The following is a 26,473-nucleotide window of genomic DNA, read 5'->3' as shown; positions in this document are numbered from 1 at the left end:
ACATATTCAGAGCAGCCAGCCACCCAGGCCTGGGACAGCTGATGTTCAGCTCATGGCATGAGTGCTGTCCCCCACACCGGTCACTTCCCGGACCGCCCCAGGGCTGCTGATTCCAGGAGGTCAGGGAGCTCTTCTGCCTCGGTCCCCGCTGCACTGCCAGCACCTGGCACACAGCCAACGTGAAGTAAGTACTTATTATGTGAAGGAGTTGACTTCACCCTCACAACTGTCACGTGAAGTAAGCAGCATTGTTACTACCTCTTTATAGAGGAGAAAAATGAGGCTGGTGCCACGTGGAAGGAGGATTCAAACCCACATCTGCGGACTCGAAAGCCTCTGTTCTCAGCCATGAAATGCCTCCTCTACTTAAAAATACAGAATTTTGTTGTGCGTTTATCCTTTTTAAGTAGTGGCCTCACTATCATCGTTTAAACATGGAAATCAACCTTCCCGATCCCATCCCTTTACAGATGCTGTTCAGCTATGGACAAAAGCCGTCTTTCAGATCTGACATGTGAATTACACTAAGAAGAGGGGGAGGCCCTATATGGGAATAAGTAACTCTGCATCTGAAAGTTAATTCCTTTGGGAGATTAACTCTTCTGAGCTCTCGGATTCATATTCAGTTGTGACTATACTAAATTGAAGAAATTAGCATACCAAATAGCCGTGGCATTAAAAATTCAAATGACTCTCTTAAAACTGTCTGATGAACTCCCTGGGAGAGGCTTATACAACCCCAGGTTCTGGCCTCATAATTGTCAAGTGCTGGCAAAATGCTAAGGCTTTTATCACCATATCCCAGATTCTGTAGGAAGAGAGAAACATGTTTACAGAAACGGTGCTAATCGCTATTAACATCTGATCAGAGCTTTAAATGGCAATTCTGATTTAACGCAGCCCCTCATAAAGTACTGCAGTTTTAGAACCACTTTATTTCTAGTCCCACAAAAAAAAAAAAAAAAAAGGATTTATAGTTTATTTTCTGCACGGATGCATGAAATAAGACTCCTGGGAGTTACTTCAAGACCATTCAACACAGCAATGATGCACAATAAAATGGAATTTTAAGAGCTTCATTGCTAAGACTGATACATTGAAAAAGGAAAATCAAGCAAAAGTCACCTGTTTTTCCACAAACCGTACATATGTCCACATCTTCCACCCAGATAAACTGATACTAAAGAAATAGGAATAAAAACCAGTACGTATTCCGTTCTGCTTCTGCTGAGCCCCGGGGCAGCTACCTCATACTCCTGTTGTCATTTTAACAATCTCAGGTTCAGGGAAGTCCTTGGGCCAGTGTCAACACTTGCAGAACAAGCACGGCCACTGCTGGAAGCAGCTTAGGGTCCCCTGAGAGGGGACAGGTGCTGGCCAACGGCCAGGGCGTCAGGGAGCTTCCTCTGCATGGTTGTTTAGAGGACAGATGTAATATTCAGATCTAACAATATGACCTGCATTAAAAGCTTGAACTGCAAGGAGATGATTTTTTAAATTAAAAAAAGAACTCTAATTTCTTTTTAGCAAAAAAAAAACCAAACTGTTTTGAAAAAGAAGGAAAAAGTAGATGGAGAGAGAAACCTGACCTCTGGTCTTCCTTGGAAAGTTCTATGCAATTGCCTGTGCACCTTCTTTGGCATATAAGCTTTCAGGGCTCTACTACTACCTCCACCCTATAGATAAAGAGACTGAGGGTCAAGCAGGTGAGCTGACTGCCTCAGGGTCACACAGCCAGCACGGATTTGGGTCTGCTGCTGAGGCCCCTATCTTTCCCTTAGACCACCCTGCCCCCGGGCAGCTACACTGTGGGTCCCTGCGTGTTCCTCCAAATGGTGAGAGCGAGCACACCACCACCCTTATCTCCTCTCCCACAGCCTGGGATACAGGACCTTCCCCTGACCCGGCACTGCCACATGCTGAAAATCGCTATTGGCAAGAAAAAAATGGGGGAACAAATGACCACGTCAGGGTCTGAGTGAATAGGCGAATTGAGTTAGGAAACGACAGTGACAGAGGTGCTATACTACTCACACACTCGCGTGCGGCTTCTTTTTGGAAAAATCGCAGGCAAGACCAAGGTCTGATATCCTAATGTGTCCGTGTTCATCCAAGAGGATATTTGCGGGCTAAAATGAAAGAGAAGGTGATCTTCAAGAGTCCCCAAGATGTCCCAGGGGCTAACTTCTAAAACTATTGGCGCTTGATATCTCATTATTTTATTACAGTTCATTCCTACACATGAATCCTAGCATTAATCATATCATCACATCCAAGTGGGGCATGATACCGACAATGACATGTTTCATGTTACTTTCAGCAGGAAAGTGGTAATGACAGATGGGAAGGATTCTACTCATTTGATGATGGAACACAGGGCAGGTAACACGGGAGGGTTACAACTACAGTCCATCGGTGTTAAAGTATTTCTTTTTCACAGCAAGAAGTGCAATCCAGCCAGAATGGTGAGTCTCTCCACAAAGGGGGTGAGTCCACAGGCTCCTTGGCCTCTGTAACTACTAGGACTTCAGAGAATGAAGCCACGAAGCACAGCACAGAAAGGAACCTTGTAAAAATATACAAATAGTGACCAAAGAAATCAAAATATTCCACGGTGCCACATTAATCCCGATAAATGTCATTTCTGTTTATTAGTACAGAATCAACAGAGGGCCCTACCAAATGACCAAATATGATTTTGACCACAACTCTGATGAAATGTATCCATTAAGATTAGATTTAGTCAGCATAATCATGGAAAACAAAGCTCCTCTCCCTAATATACATTCAATTACAGTCATCTTGATATTTTTCTGCTGGAGATCAGCTATTGTTTTGCTTGAAATAAAAATAATGGCATGCCATTATAAACCTGAAGCATGAATAATCATGAATGACTAGAATTAAGTCTGAATAGAAATTAGATAATACCATTGTCTACTAAATAGCTTAGAAGACAAAAATACTGCATCAAGATGATTAGAAACCAGTTATAGATTTAAATTAAAATGTATTACACAATGGCGCTTCATGGGCCTTCGGCGTGTATTTTATTCTTCTGCAAAACTCACCATGAGGAAATAAAATGTCATGTGCCAACCAGTGTCTAATTATTTCTAATGTGATGAAAATACTTTTTTTCTTCTTTATGTTCATATGAAGGCTAAGGGAGTAATTCTTTAACCTTGCAGTAGGCTTTCAAAGTTACAAAGTCCCTTGTGAAAAACATAATATGCTCAACACTAAAATACACCATTTTAGATTCTTAGGAGGTAACCTTTAAAAGCTAATCACAACACATGAGCAAAGGAACATCATCTGTACATTTTAGCTGATTAACCTGGGTTCAGGTTAAAAAGGAAGCAGAGAGGAGGCAAACCCACTCTCCTCCCAACCTCCTTGGGAAGTTGCCACGGCTATCATTTTTCTTCTCACCATTATTTACACCTTTATATATCTGCGTGATCATTTCTATAGTTTGTCAAGGTCCTGTTTATCTCCTCCCCCATCTTCATGTGGCTGGCTAGATGAATATCACCGCGGATGTACCAAGCAAACTCCCAACTCCCTCCTTAATGCAGAACCTGGGACCAAGCATCATGGTCTGGAATGGAAAAACTCAGAATGCACTTATTTCCTTCTTTTCAAGTCTAGTAAGATTTTAAACAGAACCACAGTGAAGAAGTCCAAGCATGGAAGACTGGGGCTATGTAGTTCAGAGATCTGAAAATCCGTTAGTGATTTTTTTTTTTTTAACAATAATAGGTTGAACAATTTGAAATTGCTGACAAAAACAGCCATTTCGTATAGTTCAACTCTAGTATTTCTTTTTTTTTTTAAACTTTGGGTTTATTTATTTATTTATTTATGGCTGTGTTGGATCTTCGTTTCTGTGCGAGGGCTTCCTCTAGTTGCGGCAAGTGGGGGCCACTCTTCATTGTGGTGCGCGGGCCTCTCATTCTCGCAGCCTCTCCTGTTGCGGAGCACAGGCTCCAGACGCGCAGGCTCAGTAATTGTGGCTCACGGGCCTAGTTGCTCCGCGGCATGTGGGATCTTCCCAGACCAGGGCTCGAACCCATGTCCCCTGCATTGGCAGGCAGATTCGCAACCACTGCGCCACCAGGGAAGCCCTGAAAATCCGTTAGTGATTTTTTAAGGCAAATTCAAAACAATCTGAGGCTCAGAGAGTGCCCTTCGGGGGAAATTCTCCAGGCTGTCAGCCACTCTGCCCTGATCGGATCAGGCTTGCCTCAAATGAGTTATGACTCAGCCCTTCTACGTGTTAGTTCACAAGTAGATACTTCCCGTAAGACATATATGTTCTCTGCTAGTTCACCTTTGTACACCTCCTGGTCTCACACCAAGCCAGGGCCAAATCAGTTGCTTAGTGAACATTAATGGAATTACAATCAATTGTAAAATGGGTGATGACAAAACACCCCTACCCTGCTTTTCACTAATTAACCAATTAAAGTTTTTGAGTTGGCATATGTGCTGCACCAGACACGGAGGTAATAGGGACAAGTAGGATGGAGTCCTTAGAACAGAGTTCAGAGTCTGGAGGAGACCGACATCACAAAGGTGATGCCTTTATCGGGGCTGAGACGAGGAAAATGACAGGATACCATGAAAGAGGTGGCAACACCTGGAAGACCACAACTGCAATACAACACCTATTGCACAGGTCCGATAAACGGAAGGAGTCTGTCCAATGGCCTTACCTTCAAATCTCTGTAAACGACAAACCGATTGTGCATGTGTTCCAGCCCCAGGATGACTTCTGTGGCGTAAAACCGCATCTCCTTCTCAGAAAACACCCCGTGCTGTGAAAGGTGATAGTGCAAATCACCCCCTGGAATCAGAGACGCGGAATTTAAATTCAATGCATCAATTTAAAGGGAACAAAAATCACTGTCATCCTGCATAGTTATGATACAGTCGAAAAAGGTAAACTATGCTTCTGCTTTGTTGCTCTCTCTCTATATATATATGTATGTATCATTGATTTCTGTAATTTGACCAAATGCTTTAAAAATTCTAGAGAAAACTAAAACATTGAGAAGACTCAGATGTGACAATAGCCAGGACGATATGAAACAAAGCCACCATTCTCTGACAGCTATCACAGTTCCCAGATGTACCATCAAAGGGGAGGGAGGGTTAGCTAATCTGCTTTGATTACTTGAGTTCTGTCTAATAACTGAATCAATCCATGTAGTGATCCAGTAGGTGGCTTAGCAACTCATTCTGTGGACAATAAATAGTAAGGAAACAAAACAAACACATTGATCATATTGATAGATATATGAGAAAGCAAATACAGTAAAATTTTAACTGGTAAAACCCAGGTGGTGTGTATTCGGGTGTCCCCAGTAAAATTCTTTCAATTTTGCCATATGTTTGAAGTTTTCACAATAAAATGTTGGAAAAGGTAAATCGTCACATGGCCTCAAGTTACAGAGACACAGAAGGCCACAAACAGGGTAAGGGAATGTTCTTATAAACTATAAAAGAAGAGCCTCAATTGATCTACGAAAGTTCATGTGTGTCCAACTTTATTGCCCTTGATTTTATAAGTATCTTCCTGTTCACACACACATATTCCTGTATAACCACTACCAGATCAAGGTGTAGAAGATTTCCAACATTGCTGAAGGCTTCCCATGCCCACCCCAGGCAGTATATCAGCTCATAGCCCCTAATTAAAGCCAATCGGACTCTATTGTAACCTCTCCCCCCATAGATTAGTTTTGCCAGTTCTAACTGTCACATAAATAGACTCACACAGGGTACATGCCCCTGTGTCTGGCTGTGTCTCCTCATTATAATGTGTGTGAAATTCCTTCATGCTGTTGGGTAGGTCCGATTTTAAATCAAACACTCAAAATGTAATAAAACTTCAAGTGAATTTCAAAAAAGGTATTTGATTTGTTGAACTGTACGCCTTTTAATTTCAGCTCTCGTTACTAAAAATGCTTTGAGTATATATCATGTCACTTTCTAGTATTAAAAAACTACTTTTCTAGCTAAAACTCTTTCATCATTCTCTGGGTCATCAGTCACAGTTTAAAAGATCAATGTACAGTGGAACTGGGCTAAAGGCATAGAAGACTGGGCTAAAATCTGTCCTGGCCCAAAGTCACTCCTTCAAAGTTGGTTTTTAAATACATTTCTATCTTCAGCCTATGTATCTTTAGGAGGCATTTCATTCCTAAAAGTTGAGGGCCAGGAACAAGCAAACTAAACATCCAGGCCAGTTGCATTCCAGAAAATCAAGTTTTACTGTATTTTAACTATTTTATGAAAATCTTTTCTAGAAACTGCAACTTCCTGGGGAGAGACTGGGCGAGCCAGAGGGAAATGGCAGTCAACATTTTTAAATGAAGTTTAACTGAAAATTGAAGAATAAAAGGTTTCCTTAAACTTCAGGAGGAATTTAGTTACCTGAAAGACCCAAATGGCCAGTCTGTCTGAAGCAATGCAAGCTAAGATAAAACATCATGAAAACACAAACAAACAACATCATGGCAAAGTCTTGCAGTGTATTCAGACTTCCCAAGTCTTGCTTACCGTTCATCAGATCCAAGATGAAGCAGAGTTTATCTGGCGTATGGAAGGCGTAGGTCATACAGACAATGAAAGGACAATCCTAGAGTGAAAAATATATATATAAGAAAAGCAAAAGCTGCCCTGGAAAGCGCATCTACTGCCAAACAGCATCTACACATTTTTTTTTATCCATGCTACTGCCCCGTGCATGAAACACAGACACCTACCTGGCAACTTTAACAGACCCAGGAAAGTGGGTCTGGTTCTGTGGAAAAATGCACAGAGACACAACACTGCTAATTAGAGATGAACTCAAAGGTGCTCTGTCACTCTGATTCAATCATGACTCCTCTATCTACATCTTCAAAAGACTCAGATTCTACAGAAAAATATTACTGTCTTGCTAGTCTTTCTGTTGGTCTACATTTCGGTTCTGGCTAGTCAAGTATCCATTTCAATCTCTGATTCTGAGGTTGGAAGAACCATACCATGGGGGGAAATGTTATCTGTATTACTGTTTTGAAACGCTGAGAATAAAAATGGAATTAAATTAGCTTTTGAAAGTGGAAAAATGTACCAGAGCCGAGGACAGAAAAACTCAATTGTAAAGATGTCAATTTTCCCCCAGATTAATCTCTAGATTCCATGCACTCTTAATTAAAATGAAAATTGACAAACTGATCCCAAAATCTATATGGAAATGGAAATGGCCAAGAAAAGTTCAGATACACTTGAAGAAAAATAAAGCTGGAAAACTCATAGTGCTAGATATCAAGACTTATGGTAAAGCAACAGTAATTCGGTATGGAACTAGCCCAAGGACAGACAAATCGACCAGTAGAACAGAACAGAATCCTGAAGTAGACCCACATGTAAATGCTCATTTGATTTGTAATAAAGTGACCCAGCAGGGTGGGGGTAAAGCATGGCCTTTTCAATCAGTGGTGCCGGAGTAACAGGCTATCTGTACAATCAGCTGTGGACGTTCACCCCTACCTCACACCACACACTAACGTCAACCCCAGGTGGATATAGACCTCAAGGTAGAACAATAAAGCTTCTAGAAGAAAACCAAAGAGAACAACTTCAGGATCTTAGGGTGAAGCAAAGATTTCTTAAACAGGCCACAAAAAGCATTAACAATAAAAATATTGATAAGCTGGACTAAAATAAAAGTAAGAACTTCTGTTCTTCATAAGACACCATTAAGAGAGTAAAAAGGTGAGTCACAGAATGGCAGAAGATATTTGCAATCCATATATATCTTGAATATATAAAGAACTCTCAACAATCAATAAAGAAAAAGCAAACAACCTAGTAGAAAAATGGCAAAAGAGCAACAACAACAACAACAATAATAATAATGTAAGCACTTCACACAAGGGAGTATCAAACGGCCCGCAAGCCTATAAACAGATGCTAGGCCTCAGTTTTCCCTAAGAAATGCAAATTGAAAATCACAATGTATCATCACTAAAACCGATGAGAATGGCTAACATTAAAAAGACTTACAATGCCAAGTGTTGCAAAGGTATGGAGTTAATGGAACTTCCAGTATGGCGCTGGGAGGGCGGAATGGTACTACCACTTTCACAAGATGTTCAGTGGGATCTGCTAAAGCTGATCACCACCTGCAAAGCCTATGAGCCAGCAATTCTACCCCGGGGTATTTACCTAACAGCAATCTGTACTCATGTGCACGAGAATCTGTACTCATGTGCACCAAGGACATGAGAATGGTCCTCATGGCACTATTCAAAATAGCCCAAACCAGGAAATAACCCCAATGTCTACCAACAGGAGGATGGATACATGAATTGTGGCACATTTATATGATGGAATACTATAGAACAGGGGCCACCAAACTTTTTCTGCAAAGGGCTAGACAGTAAATATTTTAAGCTTTGCAGGCCTCATCCAGTCTCTATCACATATTCTTCTTTGTTTCTTTTCTTTACAATGCTTTAAAAAGGAAAAAACCATTCTTAGTTCACGGGCTGTGAACACAAGCCAGATTTGGTCCCTGGGCCACACACATAGCCTGGTGACCCCTGCTATTTAGCTACAGAAGGCGCTGTTGCTAAGAGCAACGACTCAGATGCATCTCGCAAGCAACACTGAGTGAGAGAAGCCAGACACAAAAAGAGTACATTTATATAAAGTTTCAACACAGGCAAAGCTAAATTACGGTTTTAGACATCTGGGTAGTAGTTAGCTTGGGCGTGGGGTCAGTGGCTGGAAGGGACACAGGGAGACTTCTGGAACACCGGTAACTTTTTAATCTCTTGACGTGGGTGCTGGATACACACATGTGTTCCCTGGTGAAAATCCATCAGTGCCCCACTAGATCTAGAACTAGGTCCACTGAGATAAACATACAGTGTACACCTGCCACTCAACTGATTCAAATAAAAAATGGCATGAAATATCTATATCCACTTTCTTAACAGAAGCAAAGAATTATTAAATTCCACAGAAAATATTCAAATTTCAACAGAATAATCTGAAACAGAAGTCACATTGTTCACACCTGTCGATTAAGGGCATACAGATAAATTTGTGTTAACACATTCCTATGTGCCCAAGATTCATGAACTTGAACTCAATTTCCACAAAGCTTCTGGAGGAAGTTACTCCAGAATGAATTATAAAATTCATTTTGTGGTTACCTAGTTTTCCTTAGAGGTCTGTTGAGAGGTGTTAGTGTTTACTAATGTTAAGATTTATTTTGCATTAAATAGGTAAAATAAGGGTGTTACCCTTTAATCTGTTAAAAGCCACGTGGTTCTCGGTGGGCGGGTACCCTCCTACTTGCAATCCCACCAGTGTTTCACCAGACCTTTCCACAGTCTGCTGGCGATGGCTCATTCTGCTCCAAATATCATGCTTCTTCCTTAACGGCGTTCCCCACATACTCTTGGTTCCTGATCTGATGAACAATTCATCTCTAGAGCAGAGAAGCGGGTGGACCAGGAACTTAGTAAAGCCTGGGTCTTTCCCAGCCTGAGAGAGCAACTCCACTCACTTCACCCAGAGGACAAATAGAGCCTGGAAAGGGGGTATTTCTGAACATGATGGTGTATGATCATTCTAATGACGGCCCTGAGAAAATTGCAAAAGGTCAAAGTATAGTTAAGATACTACGTTATTAAGATGGGACATGAATTGGAGATTTAGAATCATAGGCCACCGGAGTAGAAAGGGCTCCTAAGAAAGAAAAAAAAAAAAATCACGTGGTCCGATTTCTTTATTTTAAAGACAAGGAAACTAAACTCCCCACCCCCTAAAAGGGAAATGTCTTGCCTGAGGTCACAAAGAAATTTGGTAGCCAGCCAAGATTCAAACCCCAGCTCTCTGACCCTGGACTCTTGGCAGAGCTGTCCTGTGTTACCCTACTTACGAAGGCAAAGTTTCCATAGCAACATGAAATAAAAGCTCCACTAAAGGGATTTGACTTGGTTACCTCTACAGAATTTGCTGACCACGATCCCTCATCTCTCAGGCCCTGAGCAGATGCCATCTTGAGTCTCAGGTGGGGTCCGAGACACAAAGAACTGAATACTGACCCAAGTGGACAAACAGGCAGCGATTTAATGATGGTGTCGGTACGGTTTCAAAGATAATTATGGTTAAGATGTTCTGCCTTGATTACAAATTCAAGGTAAATAAGAACTAGGGGGTGTTTACAGGTGGATACTTAAAGCTCTTCAGCAAGGAACTGTCTTCTTTGATTTCCTACCTAGTGAGCAAAATAGCCTGCATTTTGCAGGAACTTAAAACTGTGATAAAATAGACCGTAAAGTAATCCTTCAGAACATTTCTCTACACTGCAGTCAGAGGAACCTTTTCAGACTTGCAAGGCTTATCATGTTATCTTCCTACTTCAAACACTTTGTTTCCAACGGCTCTTAAGATTTTTAAAAACCTCAGTACTGGCCCAGAAAGCTCTTTCTGGTCTGGTCTGGCCTCTGTTTGCCTCTCTCCCCTACAACTTCATCTTGTGGTCCTACCCTATCATTTCTGACCCCACCTCTGCCGACCTTCTGTGAGTCCCCAGAACTTTTGTGCTCAGGACCCACATGTGCCCCGGCATCTCCTCTGACTTCAGAGGAGCGTTTGTGGACAATACCTCTGCCCTGCTAAATGCCTTCCGAGCACCGTGGACCTGTCTTTCCTACCTCTTGCCACGTGTTCCAATGATCAACGCATTTGTGAGACTGAATAAACACCAGCTGCTCTCACTCTATGCAGCTCTATAAGAACAAGGACCAAACTAGCGTTTCAGGACCCCCGTCTCGCAGTGGAGGGCCTGGCACAATCTAGGTCTCAAGTATGGATCAAGGAATGAATGAGCAATGCTTCTCACGAACAACAACTGACTTAATTAATGAAGGTGCTGACGGCTCCCCCCAGTCATGGACATACATGTCCTTGATTCCCTTTTTACTATCCAAAAGTTACAGAATAAAACTGCAAACAGTACTTTCTACTATCTCTTTGGGGGATGAGAAGTAGGAATCCTCAATTTGAGACTGAAAGAGAAAAACAACCTTCTAGTAAATAGAAAACTCTGATGGGTGACTCTGGCTCATTTTCATGTCAACATCTTAGGAAATCATATTGATACAGGCCGATCTAAAAGCATCACCTAAGGAGGCAATTTTAAACTAAAGATTACTTAAATCCTATAAACCGTGGCCTTTCATTAGCAAAAACAATTCCAAATAACTTTATTACAATTCTTTCAATTCTTTACTACAATTCTTTAAATTATGTACTTATACATGTTTAAAATGCTAAACAGTTTTGATATTTGAATAAAAAATATAAACAAGTCTTTTAAATTAGCTCAAAGCAGTAGCCCAATATAACCCCAATTTTTTATGTATTCCCTTATGGGTAGACCAGTGAGGAACTCTACAACCACTTAACCACTCTCCCTCACCTGAATAAAACAAAAATGCTACATGAAAATTAAAATTGTACGTATATTTTTCCAACACCCAAAATTTTTTTCCATAGGCTTTCGTGTGAATAAATATCCAAGGCTTTGAGATAACTCATTAAAAATTAATATTTTAATAAAGCACTTAAAGTCTGCAGTAAACACACATCCATGTCTGAAATGAAGACACAGACATTTCAATAGATACTAGAAGCCAATGTTATTCACATTGATTCCAATACAGTGTGCAGGCTACTCAGATTCCATTCCAATCAGTTAAAATCTTGGTCATGCACACAGGGTAACTCTTATTTGAAATGCTTAATGTCCATACGTTGGCAGGTAGAGGCACATAATTAGACATTACTGTTTATAGCAATGGCATTTTCATCTGTTATAGTTGAGCTAAATTATGATATGCATTGGCTTTGATAGCAAATAGACTTTCCAGAACCACTTAAAACTAATGCTAGAATGATATAAACCCCAACACAATGAATACAGGTGACAATAAAACATGGAGCCTACAAAGGGATGAGAAAAGAACACTGGGCCTGTCCAGGGAGTCCGGGGACTTTGGGCAAAGAAATGATGTCTCTGGGTCTCAGGTTTCTTGCTTACTAGCTGAAAGGAATTCTTTGAGTCACCATTAAGATCTGAGTTTTTCAAAACCTATGTATGAAGATGACCTTATTTAGAACACAGCTATGATAGTTGGAAGCACCATCCCGCCTCCCCCAGGGCCCCATGTCTCACTTGCCAGGACACATGGGCACTGCCCAGGTTCCTGGGATGGTGGGTTTTTCTGGGTGTCTTTTATATACATCTGTACAGGTAAATAAAAGCCGAGGTTTTGATCCTGGGTGATACTATTAAAGGAAAAGAAATCAGAATGGAACACTGCTTTGCAAGTCAAGATGACACAGTGTAAAAGCTTGCTTTTACACGTGCCGAGCTAAAAATGACAGCCTGACATACAAATAAAACATCCAACAGGCAGAAACGTAGTGCTGGAAATGGAAAAGGCCAGCGTCCACGGCAGGTAAAAGCAGCAAGTGCTGAAAAGATAAGGTTCCCTCCAGATGAAACACGGACTGGGGAGCACCCCGAAGGGACAACGGGGGTTTGACTAAAGCCAAGTCACTTCCTCTCTTTCAGTCTGTGAGGGACAGGAGCTACGTTTCTCTTACGTTTTCTTCTCTGGGTTAGTCCTTCTCAGTCACACAGCCAATTCTTAACTATATTCAAGTGATTTTTTTTTTGTCATTGATATGATTATTTTCTGCCATCTCTGCAACTATATTCCACAAAGAAGGAAGTCATAAATACCCACTAAAGGGACAAGTTGTCAGTGTGCACAGCGATGGTGGCTAGTACGTTCCTAATTCCCAAATTAGACAGAGGTAATATCTGAATTATTATTTATACTAACTTAGTGCTGCTGCTCCCTGCTATAAATTCTAATCCCCCCAAGAACTGGCTAGCCGCAGAATTCACCAGAAAAAAAACAATGCTTGTGTTTTAAATAAATTGTCCTGATACAAAAATCAAAAAACAAACAAACAAACAAAAAAAACCCCAACAGTGTTCAAAATTGAATACTTACTCCTGTGCTCACCAGGGACAACATGATCCTTTCATTTAAGGCTAAGGTTTCTCCTTGTTTCATCTTGATCCTCTTCTTATCCAAGCATTTCATCGCATACCTAGAAACATAAATATTATTGAAAAATCTACACTGAGAATACATCGAAACGGATTAAACGATACGCATCATACTGGGGGAAGTTTCTAAAGATGTGGGAAGTGTTTTAAAGAAGCAAATACTTCTAAGAAACTAAGGAAATCTGAGTCAAGTGGAGACTTCAGTCAATAATAACATATTTGTTCGTTCATTGTGACGAGTGTCCCACACTAAGTAAGATGAGGGTACTGGGTATGGGGTACGTGGGAACTCCCTGTACTATTTCTGCACTTTTTCTGTAAACCTAAAATAACTGTAAAATGAAAAGTCTATTTTAAAAAATCAAGCAATAATCAAGATATTTCTATTATTATATGAATTGATGTTTCAGTTAAATAAGAGCATAAAGTAGATGGATATAAAATTCAGGGAAATAAATTTTGTATGTATTGCCACTGCCTAGTACCACTGTGTGTGTGTGTGTGTGTGTGTGTGTTTTGTGGAGGTGCTGTACATGTCATATTTAGCATTTAGGAATTGTGAATTCAGCACTGGTCAAGATTTAATAAGCGCATAGAGTGCAAGACTCTAAAATGTTGATGACTGACCAAATGGGAAGGGAAAGCATGTGTCCAAAACCCAGTGTTCTAAAATGGCACTTTATTGATTTGTTTTAAATCTATACATAAGTTATCATATTTCAAATGATAAAAAGAATCAGTAAGATTTTTATATTCAAGTTATATTAAAGTTAGTTGAGAAGAAACCTTTTACAGCTTAAGATTTTTGAAGATTTGGAACAAACTCACATTAAGGAAATACAGACATGTTACTCAGCACACTCTGTAATCACAGGTTAAAGAAAGCAGATGCTTTTTCAGCAGGACAAGGGAAAGCTGAAAGGAAATTTTTACAAGGGTTGTGGGGGCTTGACAGTTCTGCATGCATGACTGTAAATTCCCACTGATATACTACTTCACGATACCCAGGTATACCAGTTGTCTGGCTGTGGTAGGACACACAAAATCCACTTATTCCTAACTTACTTATAACTTATAACGTTATGAGTTACAGCAAGACAGAGACAGATGTTCAAATTTGATATTTTTATCCACTCTTCCAGGAGTTCTATATGACAAATCCATTTGCGAGACACTGATTGGCTTAATTATGGGATCAAATATTGAGAACACATGAAGTGACGCGTTCTTGAAATATTTATTTTTTATGATAAAGAATTTTCAAAATGCCTCATACTACTTCTATCACCACCCTGCTGTGACAATGTTTAATAAGACCTTCGGATTGCAGACCACAGAGAAGGTGGCACCCACAGGTCTTGAGCCCCTCAGAGTAAGCAAGCTGAGGGCACCCCCCCGAAGGGCAGGTGGCAGGTCACTGTCACTGGCAGCCTGGAGGCTGCAAACGACGTGCTCGAGGATTCATGGGAGCTGAGCTTGGCCACTTCCTAGCTGTGTGACTCCTGAGAAGCGTCTACCCTTAACCTATAAAATAGAAGACTATTTACCACGCCCTGGCGGTTTCCAAGAGTAGGGTGAAATCGTAAATGTGTATGAAGAGACAAATTGATATTATTTACTTCTAACAACAACACGTGTCAGACTGGGCATCCTCAACACCTCGACAAGCAGTTATGATGAAGTAAAACTAAAATTTAGTGAAAGGTAACGAACGACAAGTAAAGTGCATATTAGGATCAAAAAGCCCACCGTGCAGCACAGAACTGGAAGGTATGTTTTCTATCACCCCAAACTGCACATGCTAAATCACAGGGGGATCAGAAGAGAATGTCTCTCCCTTGCAAAGCAGAGAATTCTCTGCAGTCTGATCGGACTGGGAGGCCGTACATAACACCCCTTCTTGGCCACCTCTGGATTCCTGGCTCTTCACCCACGGCTTGAACCACTGCAGGCTCCCGATACACAGTTTCTGGTTACCTTCCCATTTAGCCCTAAGAGGTAGAAGTTCCAGATCATCTCGTTTGCTATGCTTTACAAAAATACAGCCTATTTCCTTCTGAGGTAAATTACTGCAGGAGTGAGATCACGGGCTTCCATAAATCTACACAGGGGTTTTCTTTTGATGCGAGCATAAAATTCTCTTAGAATTCCCAGCAAAATATACGAGCCTAGAAAGCTTACATTTTTCCAGTGTCTGCTTTCCTGCAACCATATACTTCACCGAATCCTCCTCGTCCGATAATCCTATGTACGCTGAAATCATTCATGGTCAACTGTAAATTCAAAATGCGACATGGAAACGTAAAACTGCATAAAAATTATGCTGTTGTTTTCATGTAAAACATATACAGTTATTAAAATAGCGATTCAGATACACCTGCTCTTTCCATGACTGGTCCCTCAAACTGAGAGGTGAGAAGCACAAGATGGCAGCACATTCTAGAACCACCTTCTATGCAAACTGCACAGAATGCACACCACGGAGGCAAATGGGAAGATGACACAGTGGTAGCCGAGTTAGATTGGTTTTCTGATCTCATAAATCTTATATTGGAAGATGTACGCTTTGAAGACAAGTGAATGTGAAATTTCCACTCAAAACACAAAGCAACATCAGCTACTCTGAAGCCTAAAGTTTGGGAAGAGTTCAGCAAGGCCAGGAACGTCATGGTAGAAAAATAGGTCCACATCAAGGGCATCTATGTTTTCCTAACTGTGGGCCATATGATCAGAAAGCCCAACAGATGCTGGCCGTGTGGATGTTTTATCAATAACGTCAGTGAGTAGAGAGGACTCATGCTGGGCATGTGAGCATGAAACCAGACCAAGCGTGAGTAACTCTATGAAGAGGCTTTATTCATAAGCACCTTGTCAATATCATCCCAGCAATGCCCTGCTTCCTAAGCAGTTTTCATGGCATTAGACGGTACAAAGGCAGATAGATAGTCCTATGTTCGTGGTAAGAGGCCATCAGATAACAGCAAATGCCTACTAGTTTATGTATCCCGGCAAATGAAGGGTAAGATGCTTGAAGGGTTTCCCCAGACAACCCTTCAAATATCATGTCTGCAGCCAGGGAGGGGCATCTGGCCCACAAGCTTCATGTTTGGTGCTCAGAGGACATGAGGACGTGAAGACATGAGGATACCATGTCTGCTAAAGCAACACAAGCACAAGGAAGCTCCACAGCAGATACGAGGGATTTTTTTTTTTTGGCCGTGCTGCGGCATGCCACAGCAACAGAGCAGGGATCGGACCCGTGCTCCCTGCAGTGGAAGCATGGAGTCCTAACCACTGGACCGCCAGGGAAGTCCCAATAAGGGATTATTTTTAAAAATGTGTCACTTCCTCTTGCTTCTCAATCCTGCCAGGAAATGGGGTGGAGAGAGGAGGTTAAAAAGAAGAAGAAGAAGAAGAAAAAAACCCCACTTCTTCCAATAGCACTGCTCAAGTAAAAAACTGAAAAAAAAAAAAATCCAGTTATTTATTTTTCTCAATTGCAAACCTATGTGAAGGGAGAGCATGAAGGAAAGGGGAAGAGAAACGTACACTCTAAAAGCGAAGTAAAGAACATGCCCTAGAATTACTGACAGTGAAGAGCTAAAAGAAGATACAATGCTAAGGGGTTAATGTCAGAAAGTAGCCTGTCTTTGAGGACTGCTTTTATCATTCTCAAAATAATAAAAAAGATGAAAACGTGGTCTAGTAAAAGATGTCATCATGTTTATTACGTCACTGCACCTAAGAATAAGAAAAAAAGGAACTTTACCAAGATGGCATAAGGCACGGGCATACGGGAATTACATTATGTAGAAGACTTGTATTTTTACAACTACTTCTGTTAAAAGGTCAATTACCGCTTAAAATAACCATTCTTAAATAAATAAACACATTGTTACATGAATATGAGAAAAGAGAATTAAAATTCAAAGTGTTTACAATTGGGTATAGGAGGATGGAGTTTTCATGCATAAAGCCATAAGCACGACATCTGTTTGGAAAGTGCGTCACCCTTGGGAGTATGCTGCCGAATAAAATATTTTCTCACGAAGTTGAGCCAGAGGAAGTTTTTATTTAAAAAAAGAAAGGCAAAGATGATACTCACATGGATATTTAATTCCACGTTTTTCCACTGACAAAATCTAGTGAACTTGTCACTGAAAAAGAATGTTAAGGAATTACTGAAAAGTTAAACATCAAGTTAACTGAGAAACTAGAATTGTACTGCTGGTGTTGCTTCTCAAATGGAGTAAGTTTTCATAAACATTTTTTCACAAAAGATTCACCTGGTACTTAAGGCTTTATTTTATGATTCAAATCGAAGACTCTGTGTTTCTCCTTTAATTGTCATTATGCTGTGGTAACATCTTTATCTGAGTTAGCACTGTCCAAGAGACGGGTAACAGAAGCTGCGTATGTAATTTAATTTTAATAATATATTTTATTTAAACCAATATATCAAAAAATTATCATTTCAACATAAAATTAAATCAAATCAATATACAATTTTAATGAGATAGTCTACATTCTTGCTTTTGTATTAAGTCTTTGAAATCTGGTGGGTATTTGCCCATCTTAATTCAGACTAATCATATTTCAAGAGTTCCACAGCTACACGTGGTTAGTGGCTACCATACTGGACAGTGCAGCTCTCAATGACAAAAAAACTGCTGTTTACAAATAATTAGAGGGGTAGCAAATATAATACCTAAATAGTGCTTATCATGCTCCAGGCCCTGTTCATCTACGCCTTCAACAACTCCATGATCGGGTACCGTGATGATGCCCAGCTTACAGCCAAGAAGACCTGAGCTTGCCCAAGGCCACACGGAGAGAGAAGGGGTGGAGCCGGATTTGAACCCAAACCAATGTCTGCCTCACAAAGATGCAAACAGTGCAGGAGAGGAACCCTCAGACGAGAATCGGAAGATGGAGTAAGTCATACTGCACTGATAAGCTCCCAGTTTACTCAACTGCTGGAGAAGTGTTTTTTTCATCCATGAAGTAAGAAACATATCTACCCCATTAATAAAGGCATTATTGGGATTATTTTTTATTAATGAGCAACATATCTATAAAATGTCTGCTTTTAAATTTTTTTTCAGAAGAAATGCATTCTGGATTGAACACTCCTTAAAAGCAAAGAACATTTTTGGTGATTGTTGGACTTCATCTAGCCCCTGGCTGATTCCTTACACAGGAATGGTATTCAGGGTTCTACGAAGGAATGAATGAATTAAAAAAGGAAGAAAGGGAGGGAGAGAGAAAGGCGGGAAGAGAGGGAGTTCTATGAAGTGCAAGTTACAGGTATTATCAGCACTATAATACGATGCCTTAAGGCATCCAAATATCCCAGGTCCCTGGGGGTTTCATCTACTATGCCTTCTAAGGATCTTTTAAAAATATTTCTGAGGCTAATAATCAAATTAAGAATTAAAAGCAGAAGAACTCTTGCAATTACATAGCATCTTTTTTCAATGACTCTGAAATGACTTTTAAAGAGTGTTTCACGGATCCTCCTAACATCTCTATGAGGTTGGTAAAATAAATTTTGAGTTTCTGAGAGTTATTTCCAAGAGTTTTTTTTAAAGCATGGTGAGTGCAAAAGGTGAAACCACACTGGGGTGAATAAATCCATGACTTTGAAATCACTTGGTGTGTGAGGCTAGCTCACACCCTGCCTTCTCACGGATTCTGGAGTTCAGAGATGGCAATGGAGGTGGGGGTGTGGGGGGGTGTGATCTGGCACATTTTATGAACTTGCAAACTAGCTGGGGAGGGTAAACAACCAGGGAGAGAGAAGTGCCCTGCTGGCCAAGAGAAGAGTCGAGGAGAATCAACTCCCAACCCATACCCTGCGCCAAAAGAACACACACTCCATCAAAAAATAAGAACAGACATTTTGCCCGTTAAGTACGATAACAAGTTCTTCTTTAGCAAGTACAGACGGCTCCTGGGTGTCCTGGCTGTCGTGTGCCCACGGGGCTCCTTGAGCTCCACTCCTAGGCAATATCTAGTCACTAGAATGGGCACTTCTGGATGGGGAGGAGGAACCGGGGCTGAGAAGAGGGCAGAGCCTGGGCAGCACAGGGCTTCAGAGCGAGAGCCCTTGCAGGTGACTTAACCGCTGCCTCGGAGGGAAGAGCAGGGGTGAAAGATACAAAGACGACTGGGGCGCAGCGAGGGTGAGAAGAACAAGTGTTTTTAACTCTAACCCCTGACGTGGGCTTTAGATCACTGAGCAATCTGACGTTCACTGCTGAAGCGAGGCTCACCAGCCTCATCCAGAAGAGGGAAAGCCTCCCTCCGGGATTCAGCCCCACAGGGAACTTAACCCCGTGTCCCTGCTGGGCCTCAGGAGAAGGTGGAGAGGCAGGCTCAGCACTGCTGAAGACGTCCTCTTTTTTTTTTTTTTTTAATTTAATTGAAGTATAATTGATTTACAATGTGTTAACTTCTGAACAGCAAAGTGATTCAGTTATACACATATATATTCTTTTTCATTATGGTTTATCACAGGATATATGCGATATACATTCATTATATATTCATTATGGTTTATCTAGTTCATTATTCATTATGGTTTATCTAGTTCCCTGCTATACAGTAGGACCTTGTTGTTTATCCATTCTCTATATAATAGTTTGCATCTGCTAACCCCAAACTCCCAGCCCAACCCCTGCCCCACCCCGCCTCCCCCTTGGCAACCATAAGTTTGTTCTCTACATGAAGACTTCCTCTTTACTTCTCTACTATCAAACTGCAGCGTGGCCACCGAGAAAAGTCGCCTGAACCGTGAGGCCCTCAGAGAGCACGGCTAGTCCTGACGATGCTGAAGTCTACAAGGTTCTATTTATGGAGCGCCTGTGCTTTTCAAAACCCAAACTCTGGACTTCCCTGGTGGCGCAGTGGTTAAGAATCCACCTGCCAGTGCAGGGGACACGGGTTCGAGCCCTGGTCCGGGACGATCCCACATGCCGCGGAGCAACTAAGCCCGTGCGCCACAACTACTGAGCCTGAGCTCTAGCCCGCGAGCCACAACTACTGAAGCCCGCACGCCTACAGCCCAAGCTCCGCAACAAAGGGAAGCCACCGCAATAAGAAGCCCGTGCACCGCAATGAAGAGTAGCCCCTGCTCACCGCAACTAGAGAAAGCCCACGCGCAACAACGAAAACCCAACGCAGGCAAAAATAAATAATAAATTAATTAATTAACAACAAAAAAACCCAAACTCTGAACTCTTGGCCTGACAATGGATTTTTTTACTGTTAATTTGATAACGTATTAACATAAAAAGAACCAAAAAATATATATATAAATGAACTGACTTTAAAAATAATTCATTTATATAAAATGGTAACAGTTTCAGAAAATCCAATGTGCATGCCTGCCTAAAATGCAAACAGCTTCACTTGTATTTCCTGTGGTGATAAGAGTGAATGGTTAGGGGGAGGAGGTTGGGAGAGGGATGGATTAGGAGTCTGGGTTTAACAGATGTAAACTATTACATAGAGAATTGATAAATAACAAGGTCCTACTATATAGCACAGGGAACTATATTCAACATCCTGGGATAAACCATAATGGAAAAGAATATGAAAAAGAACGTGTGTGTGTGTGTGTGTGTGTGTGTGTGTGTGTGTATATATATATATAAATATATAATTGAATCACTTTGCTGTACAGCAGAAAGTAACATTGTAAATCAACTATACTTCAATAAAACTAAAAAAAAAAAAACCACAGTGAATGGTTAACTCAGTGGGAGAAAATGACTGTGCAGGTTTACCTGGTGGATACACGATGGAGTTAACAAGACCTCTTCCCCAATTTTAATTACCATCCCCATTTATCCCCTCTCCACGAAGGATCATATAACAGCAAGGTTGACCCAGGAGTTTAGGAAAAGTCAGATTTAGAATCAACAGCAGTGGAGACAGCCCAGGACTTGGTTGAGTCTCACCCCTGAGCTGGCATCCTATCCTCTCAGTTTGATTCCACGGCTTTTTGGCAAAGCCTCTGCTCCTGCTCAGAAAAATGTAATCATTTGTATGCAGATTCATTTCCTGAAGTATTGACTCTACTCCAAGATAAAATTATCTCTTGAACTCTGGTAGAATCATGACGCACTTTTAAAATTTTATTTTAATTATTTTAGTTCTATGAACATGTGGAGAAAAAAAAAAACTGCACTGAAGTATTTGCTCTTAAAGGGCAACTACTGAACAGCCGCGGGCTGCTCCATTGATGCGGCACGGTCATTACGACAACTGTCTAGAAATTAGCCGAGTTTATGGAGAAGAGTACAGTCAGTGTGAATGCAGATTCAGTGTTAGAAAGTCCAATTCCAAAGGTGCATTATCATAGAGGAACACTCAAAATACTGAAGGATTGACTCTTGGGTGCCTGAGAAGCATGTGAACACTTTTATAGGCATTACCGAAAATTTTCAGAATTTTATACGACAGACATACCCTATAGCTTGAGTAACCCAGGGGGACATATTTATCGGGTACATTAATGATGTATAAGACTACAGACATTTGCCGATACTTAAATTCTACTACGTAAAGAATCAAGAGAAGGCTTGTCTCACTTTGAAGGATATGATTTCAACATATAAACAAATGAATTAGATATAGACTCGTGCTTGCATTAGCAAAGGTGTCCCAATAAGATACTTTTAATTGTGAGCTTCCTAAGCCTATTTAAATTTTGGACCATTTGGAAGCTAAAGAACTAAAGGTCAATGGGATGTTAATATATACAAATCCTAAATTATAAAGTACAGAGGAAACAATCTAATGCAAAGCCTGGCACATAGCACATGGTCAATAAATGCTTGTTGAATGAATAAATTAACACATTTTAAGGACAGCACTTATTGGGTAAAATGAGGTACACCTACACAGTACAAGATCTTATCAGTATAAAGACATTGATATATTACTAAGATAATGTTACATGTCAAATATATCTCTATTAAAAAAAAGATTTTATACATAAAGTTTCATACCTTTCCATGAATTTTTGAAAAATGCTGCCTCGAAGACTTTCACAAATTTCTTCTATGTATGGCTGGAAAGGATGGAAAAGAAATTCCACAGTGCATCAATAAGAACATAATAAAGTGAAAAACAGAAAAGGATGAGACTCAGACGAGGTGAGGCTCCAAATCACGTGCTCCCACAGCACCTTGTACACGCCCTTCTCAGCCTTGTCCAATTTTCACCAATGGACTCATGGTCACGCTTATTTACTTGTAGTAATCTACACCACTCAACGGCATGTTCCATGAAGGCAAGGACAGGTCTGTCCTGTGTGCCACTGCATCCCTCCTGCCTAGCACGGCTCCTGGCAAGTCACAGACACATCTTAAATGGCTGGAATTAACTTCATGGGCATGTGACCCATGCAGTCCCGCAGAAGAGCCCAGGGCTCGGTTTGGTGCCCTGCTGTTGTCATCTTGAAATTCTTAATAATTTCTGAACAAGGGCCCCCAGGTTTTCATTGCGTACTGAGCCTTGTAAGTTATGTAGTGTATCCTATAAATTACTATTAATTATATAATTGCTATTAATTATGATTATCATAAATGATCAGCATTAATATTGACTTTTAAAGACTAAAAGCCAAGGGACCCATGGAGTAAATTTTTTTTAAATCAGCTATTCCCAAGGTCTTTGAGCAAGTTCATGGCTAAGCGGGGATTAAGGCAAGGGCTCCTTGCTCACATGTGCAGTGCCCTTTCCCTGTGGAGAACAATCTACTTCAATATCATGCCACTTTACACATTACCAAATAAACTGCATAAACTTATTTTCCATGGGATAGACTTCAAATCAAGAACTATAAAAATATCAAATGCCAACATTTCACAGCTCAGTCTGGAGCCACTTAGATAGTTTTGGAAAATATCTTCATACCCTACACTCACTGAATGATGCAAATTTAATGTTTTCTGTGTCTTTGTAGATCATCCTGAAAATGTGCAAAAAAGAAGGACCAGATCAGGAACCGTCCAAGGCAAGTGATCAAACTAGGAAGTCTGCAGAAGCCACAGTCACCAACACAGGCAGTGAGACCACTGCAGCTCGCCTGGGAGCCTCACTTCCTGCCACGGGGCTAAGCCACCTCCACCCCCTGGCAGGGCTACTGCTGTCCTGGGCGGGGCACTGGAACTGGTCACTAAAACCAAATGGACTTTGTTCCCTCCTTAGTAACAGGGGAAGCTGAACTCTCTCTCTGAAGCCCTTTCCAGCTCTGAAGTCCTGTGTTTCTGTGATGACATATAATAGCAATCTTCGCTAACTCTTCTAGATGCTAAAGACCAAGGGCCACAAGTCTCAAGAGGTTCAAAAGACATCAAAAGACAAAAGAGATCAAGTGTTGAAAGATATATGAAAAGCCTAAATTTGTATATCACAGATTTTGTATTTACAAAAACTGTTACGTTAATATTTTTTCACATTTTATAAAACAGCCTGTACTTCTGCTAATAAAATAAAAGTTCACCAGAAATTCTTAAGACTGGATATGATATACTACACTGCCACTTTCAACACAAAGAACTACAAAATGTGTCGGGTAAGCAGTGCAAAAGCGAGAGTTCAATAGTGGGGTCATGAGCAAACAACCTCACCTGATTCTCAGTTCCCTTAGTCTGTAAAATGGGAGAGTCACATCTAATTTTCAAGGCCATTGTGAGAATTTAATAAGATTAAGAATGTTGAGAGCCAAGCACAGGACCTGGCATGTTCTAGGAACCTAACTGTAAGCCAGGACCCCTCCTGACTCTTGCCACCAAATGTACCTGTGCAATTATTTATTTCTAAAGTCAATTTTGCAAACAAAAAGAATAAAAAGCATTTTGTATTTACTTTCAGAGCATTTTTTTTTACTACCTTCTTCTCCTTGATAAGAAATTTCAACTCAGGCATCACACTTCCTGATGTCTAAATATATGATAAACCTATAGTAATCAAAATAGTATCGTACTGACATAAAAACAGACATTATGGACCAATGGAACAGAATAGAGAGTCCAGAAATAAATCCACACACCTATGGTCAACTAACCTTTGACAAGGGCGTCAAGCACACAATGCGGAAAGGATACTCTCCAATAAATGGAGAATGAGACTGGACCCTTATCTCACACATATACAAAAATCAACTCAAGATGAATTAAGGACTTAAATATAAGACCCGAAAGTGTACAACCACTAGAAGAATACACAGGGGAAAAAACGTCTTGACATTTGCCTGGGTGATGATTTTTTGGATGTGACATCAAAAATTCAGGCAACAAAAGCAAAAACAGACAAGTGGGATTGCATCAAACTAAAAAGCTTCTGCAGAGCAAAGGAAACAATTACCAGAGTGAAAAGGCAACCTGTAGAATGAAAGAAGATATTTGCAAACCATATATCTGATAAGGGGTTAATATTCAAAATATGCGAGGAACTCGACCCAATAGCCAAAAACCAAATAACCCAATTCAAAAGGGGACTGAGGACCTGAACAGACATTTTTCGAAAGACATACAAATGACCAACAGGCATATGAAAAGGTGCTCAACAACACTAATCATCAAGGAAATGCAAATCAAAGCCACAATGAGATATCACCTCACATCTGTTAGGATGGCTATTATCAGGAAGTCAAGAGGTAAGTTGCTGGTAAGGATGTAAAGGGAACCCTTGTGCACTGTTGGTGGGAATGTAAATTGGTGCAGCCATTATGGAAAACAGTATAAGGATTCCTCAAAAAATTAAAAACAGAACTACCATATTATCCAGCGATCCCCCTTCTAGTATATATCCAAAGGAAATGAAATCAGTATCTTGAAGAGATATCTGCATGCCCATGTTCACTGCAGCATTATTCACAACAGTAAAGATACGGAAACAAACTAAGTGTCTATCAATGGATGAATGGATAAAGAAAATGTGGTATGGATACATATATATATATATATATATATATATATAAAAACACACAATGGTATAATATTCAGTCTTTAAAAAGAAGGAAATCCTGCTATTTGTGACACCATGGGTGAATCTGGAGAACATTATGGTAAGTGAAATAAGCCAGACACAGAAAGACAAATATGGTATGATCTCGTCCACACATGGAATCTAAAAAAAGTCTAACTCATAAAAGCAGAGTAGAATGGTGGTTGCCAAGGGCTGGGAAGTGGGGGAAATGGGGAGATGGTGGTCAAAGGGTACAAAGTTTCAGTTATGCAGGATAAATAAGTTCTGGAGAGCTAAGGTACAGCATGGGGACTACGGTTAATAATACTGTATTGTACACTTGAAATTTGCTAACAGAGTTGATCGTAAGTGTTCTCACCCCCACACATACACACAAACACACACATACACACACACAAATGTAACTAGGTGAGGTGATGGATATGTTAATTAGTTTGATTATGACAATCACTTCACAACGAATACGTATATCAATATATCACATTGTACACCTACAATTATATACAATTTTTATTTGTCAATTATAACTCAGAAAGTCAGGGGAAAGAAAGAAATTCCAACTCAAAGAATATCAACTAACTTTATGGTTAATGACCCTCTATAAACAGGACATCCAAACATATAACTTCTATTTATACTTTGATCACTATGTTCTGATGGTACATGTCACACTGAATTGCACTAATACACCTTCTTATTTAAATCAACTTAATAGGGACTATTTCCTTCACCTTTGAAATAAGAACACCAGTCATTCTATATCTATTTTACCAGAACATTATTTAATTATTTTCTTGTGAACAAATCAGTAAAGTGGTTTTGAAAGATATTGGAGAAGCTCCTAAATGACTGTTCCTTGAAGGCACAGAGAGAATTTTGGTGGTCTTTGTATCTCATCTGGAACTATCTTTTTAAATGTTATTTATGCTGCAGGAAAAGCTAGCATCAGAGTCGTAAAATCCACGTACTGTGAGGTATAATTTAGCAACGTTAGATGTAATTGACTACAAGACTGTCTCTGAACAGCATCAAAGTCAGACAACTGAAGTTCTGACATGAAAATATCACGAAGGCAACAGACAGCAGACATTCACGCTGCACTTTTTGAATGTACAGTGTTTGATAAGAGCTGACATTTGTGGAGTATGGCAACAGACAGGCCTAGTGCAAAGCAACTCACACGCACTGAATCCTCAAGACCCCCGTTTGCGGGAGAGCCCGCTGTCACTTCCACTTCACAGATGGGAAAACTGAAGGGAGGAGAGGTATGGTAGCTTGCCCAGGGTCTCGAAATCCAGGGCACTTAATTTC

General features: G+C 40.5%; 1 protein-coding gene across 10 annotated transcripts in view; it reads right to left on the bottom strand.

Annotated features, from left to right (window-relative positions):
* The window catches only part of LOC309639779 (G protein-coupled receptor kinase 3), a 117,907-nt gene that overhangs the window by 23,423 nt on the left and 68,011 nt on the right, over nucleotides 1-26,473 (bottom strand). For all 10 annotated transcript variants that reach the window (XR_014251849.1, XM_082417458.1, XM_082417464.1 and 7 more), the window contains 7 exons: nucleotides 22,177-22,238; nucleotides 17,265-17,316; nucleotides 15,341-15,432; nucleotides 13,101-13,200; nucleotides 6,571-6,649; nucleotides 4,722-4,852; nucleotides 2,035-2,129 (listed from right to left, as the gene is read on the bottom strand). Coding sequence is in view for 9 of the 10 variants with exons in the window: in XM_082417458.1 (XP_082273584.1) it covers nucleotides 2,035-2,129; nucleotides 4,722-4,852; nucleotides 6,571-6,649; nucleotides 13,101-13,200; nucleotides 15,341-15,432; nucleotides 17,265-17,316; nucleotides 22,177-22,238 (611 nt within the window). In the remaining variant the exon portion in view is untranslated. The remainder of the gene's footprint in view (nucleotides 1-2,034; nucleotides 2,130-4,721; nucleotides 4,853-6,570; nucleotides 6,650-13,100; nucleotides 13,201-15,340; nucleotides 15,433-17,264; nucleotides 17,317-22,176; nucleotides 22,239-26,473) is intronic.

Source organism: Balaenoptera physalus (assembly GCF_965194825.1).
Source record: "Balaenoptera physalus genome assembly, chromosome: 12".
Classification (NCBI taxonomy): Eukaryota; Metazoa; Chordata; class Mammalia; order Artiodactyla; family Balaenopteridae; genus Balaenoptera; species Balaenoptera physalus.
This window is presented reverse-complemented; position numbering and strand designations above follow the sequence as displayed.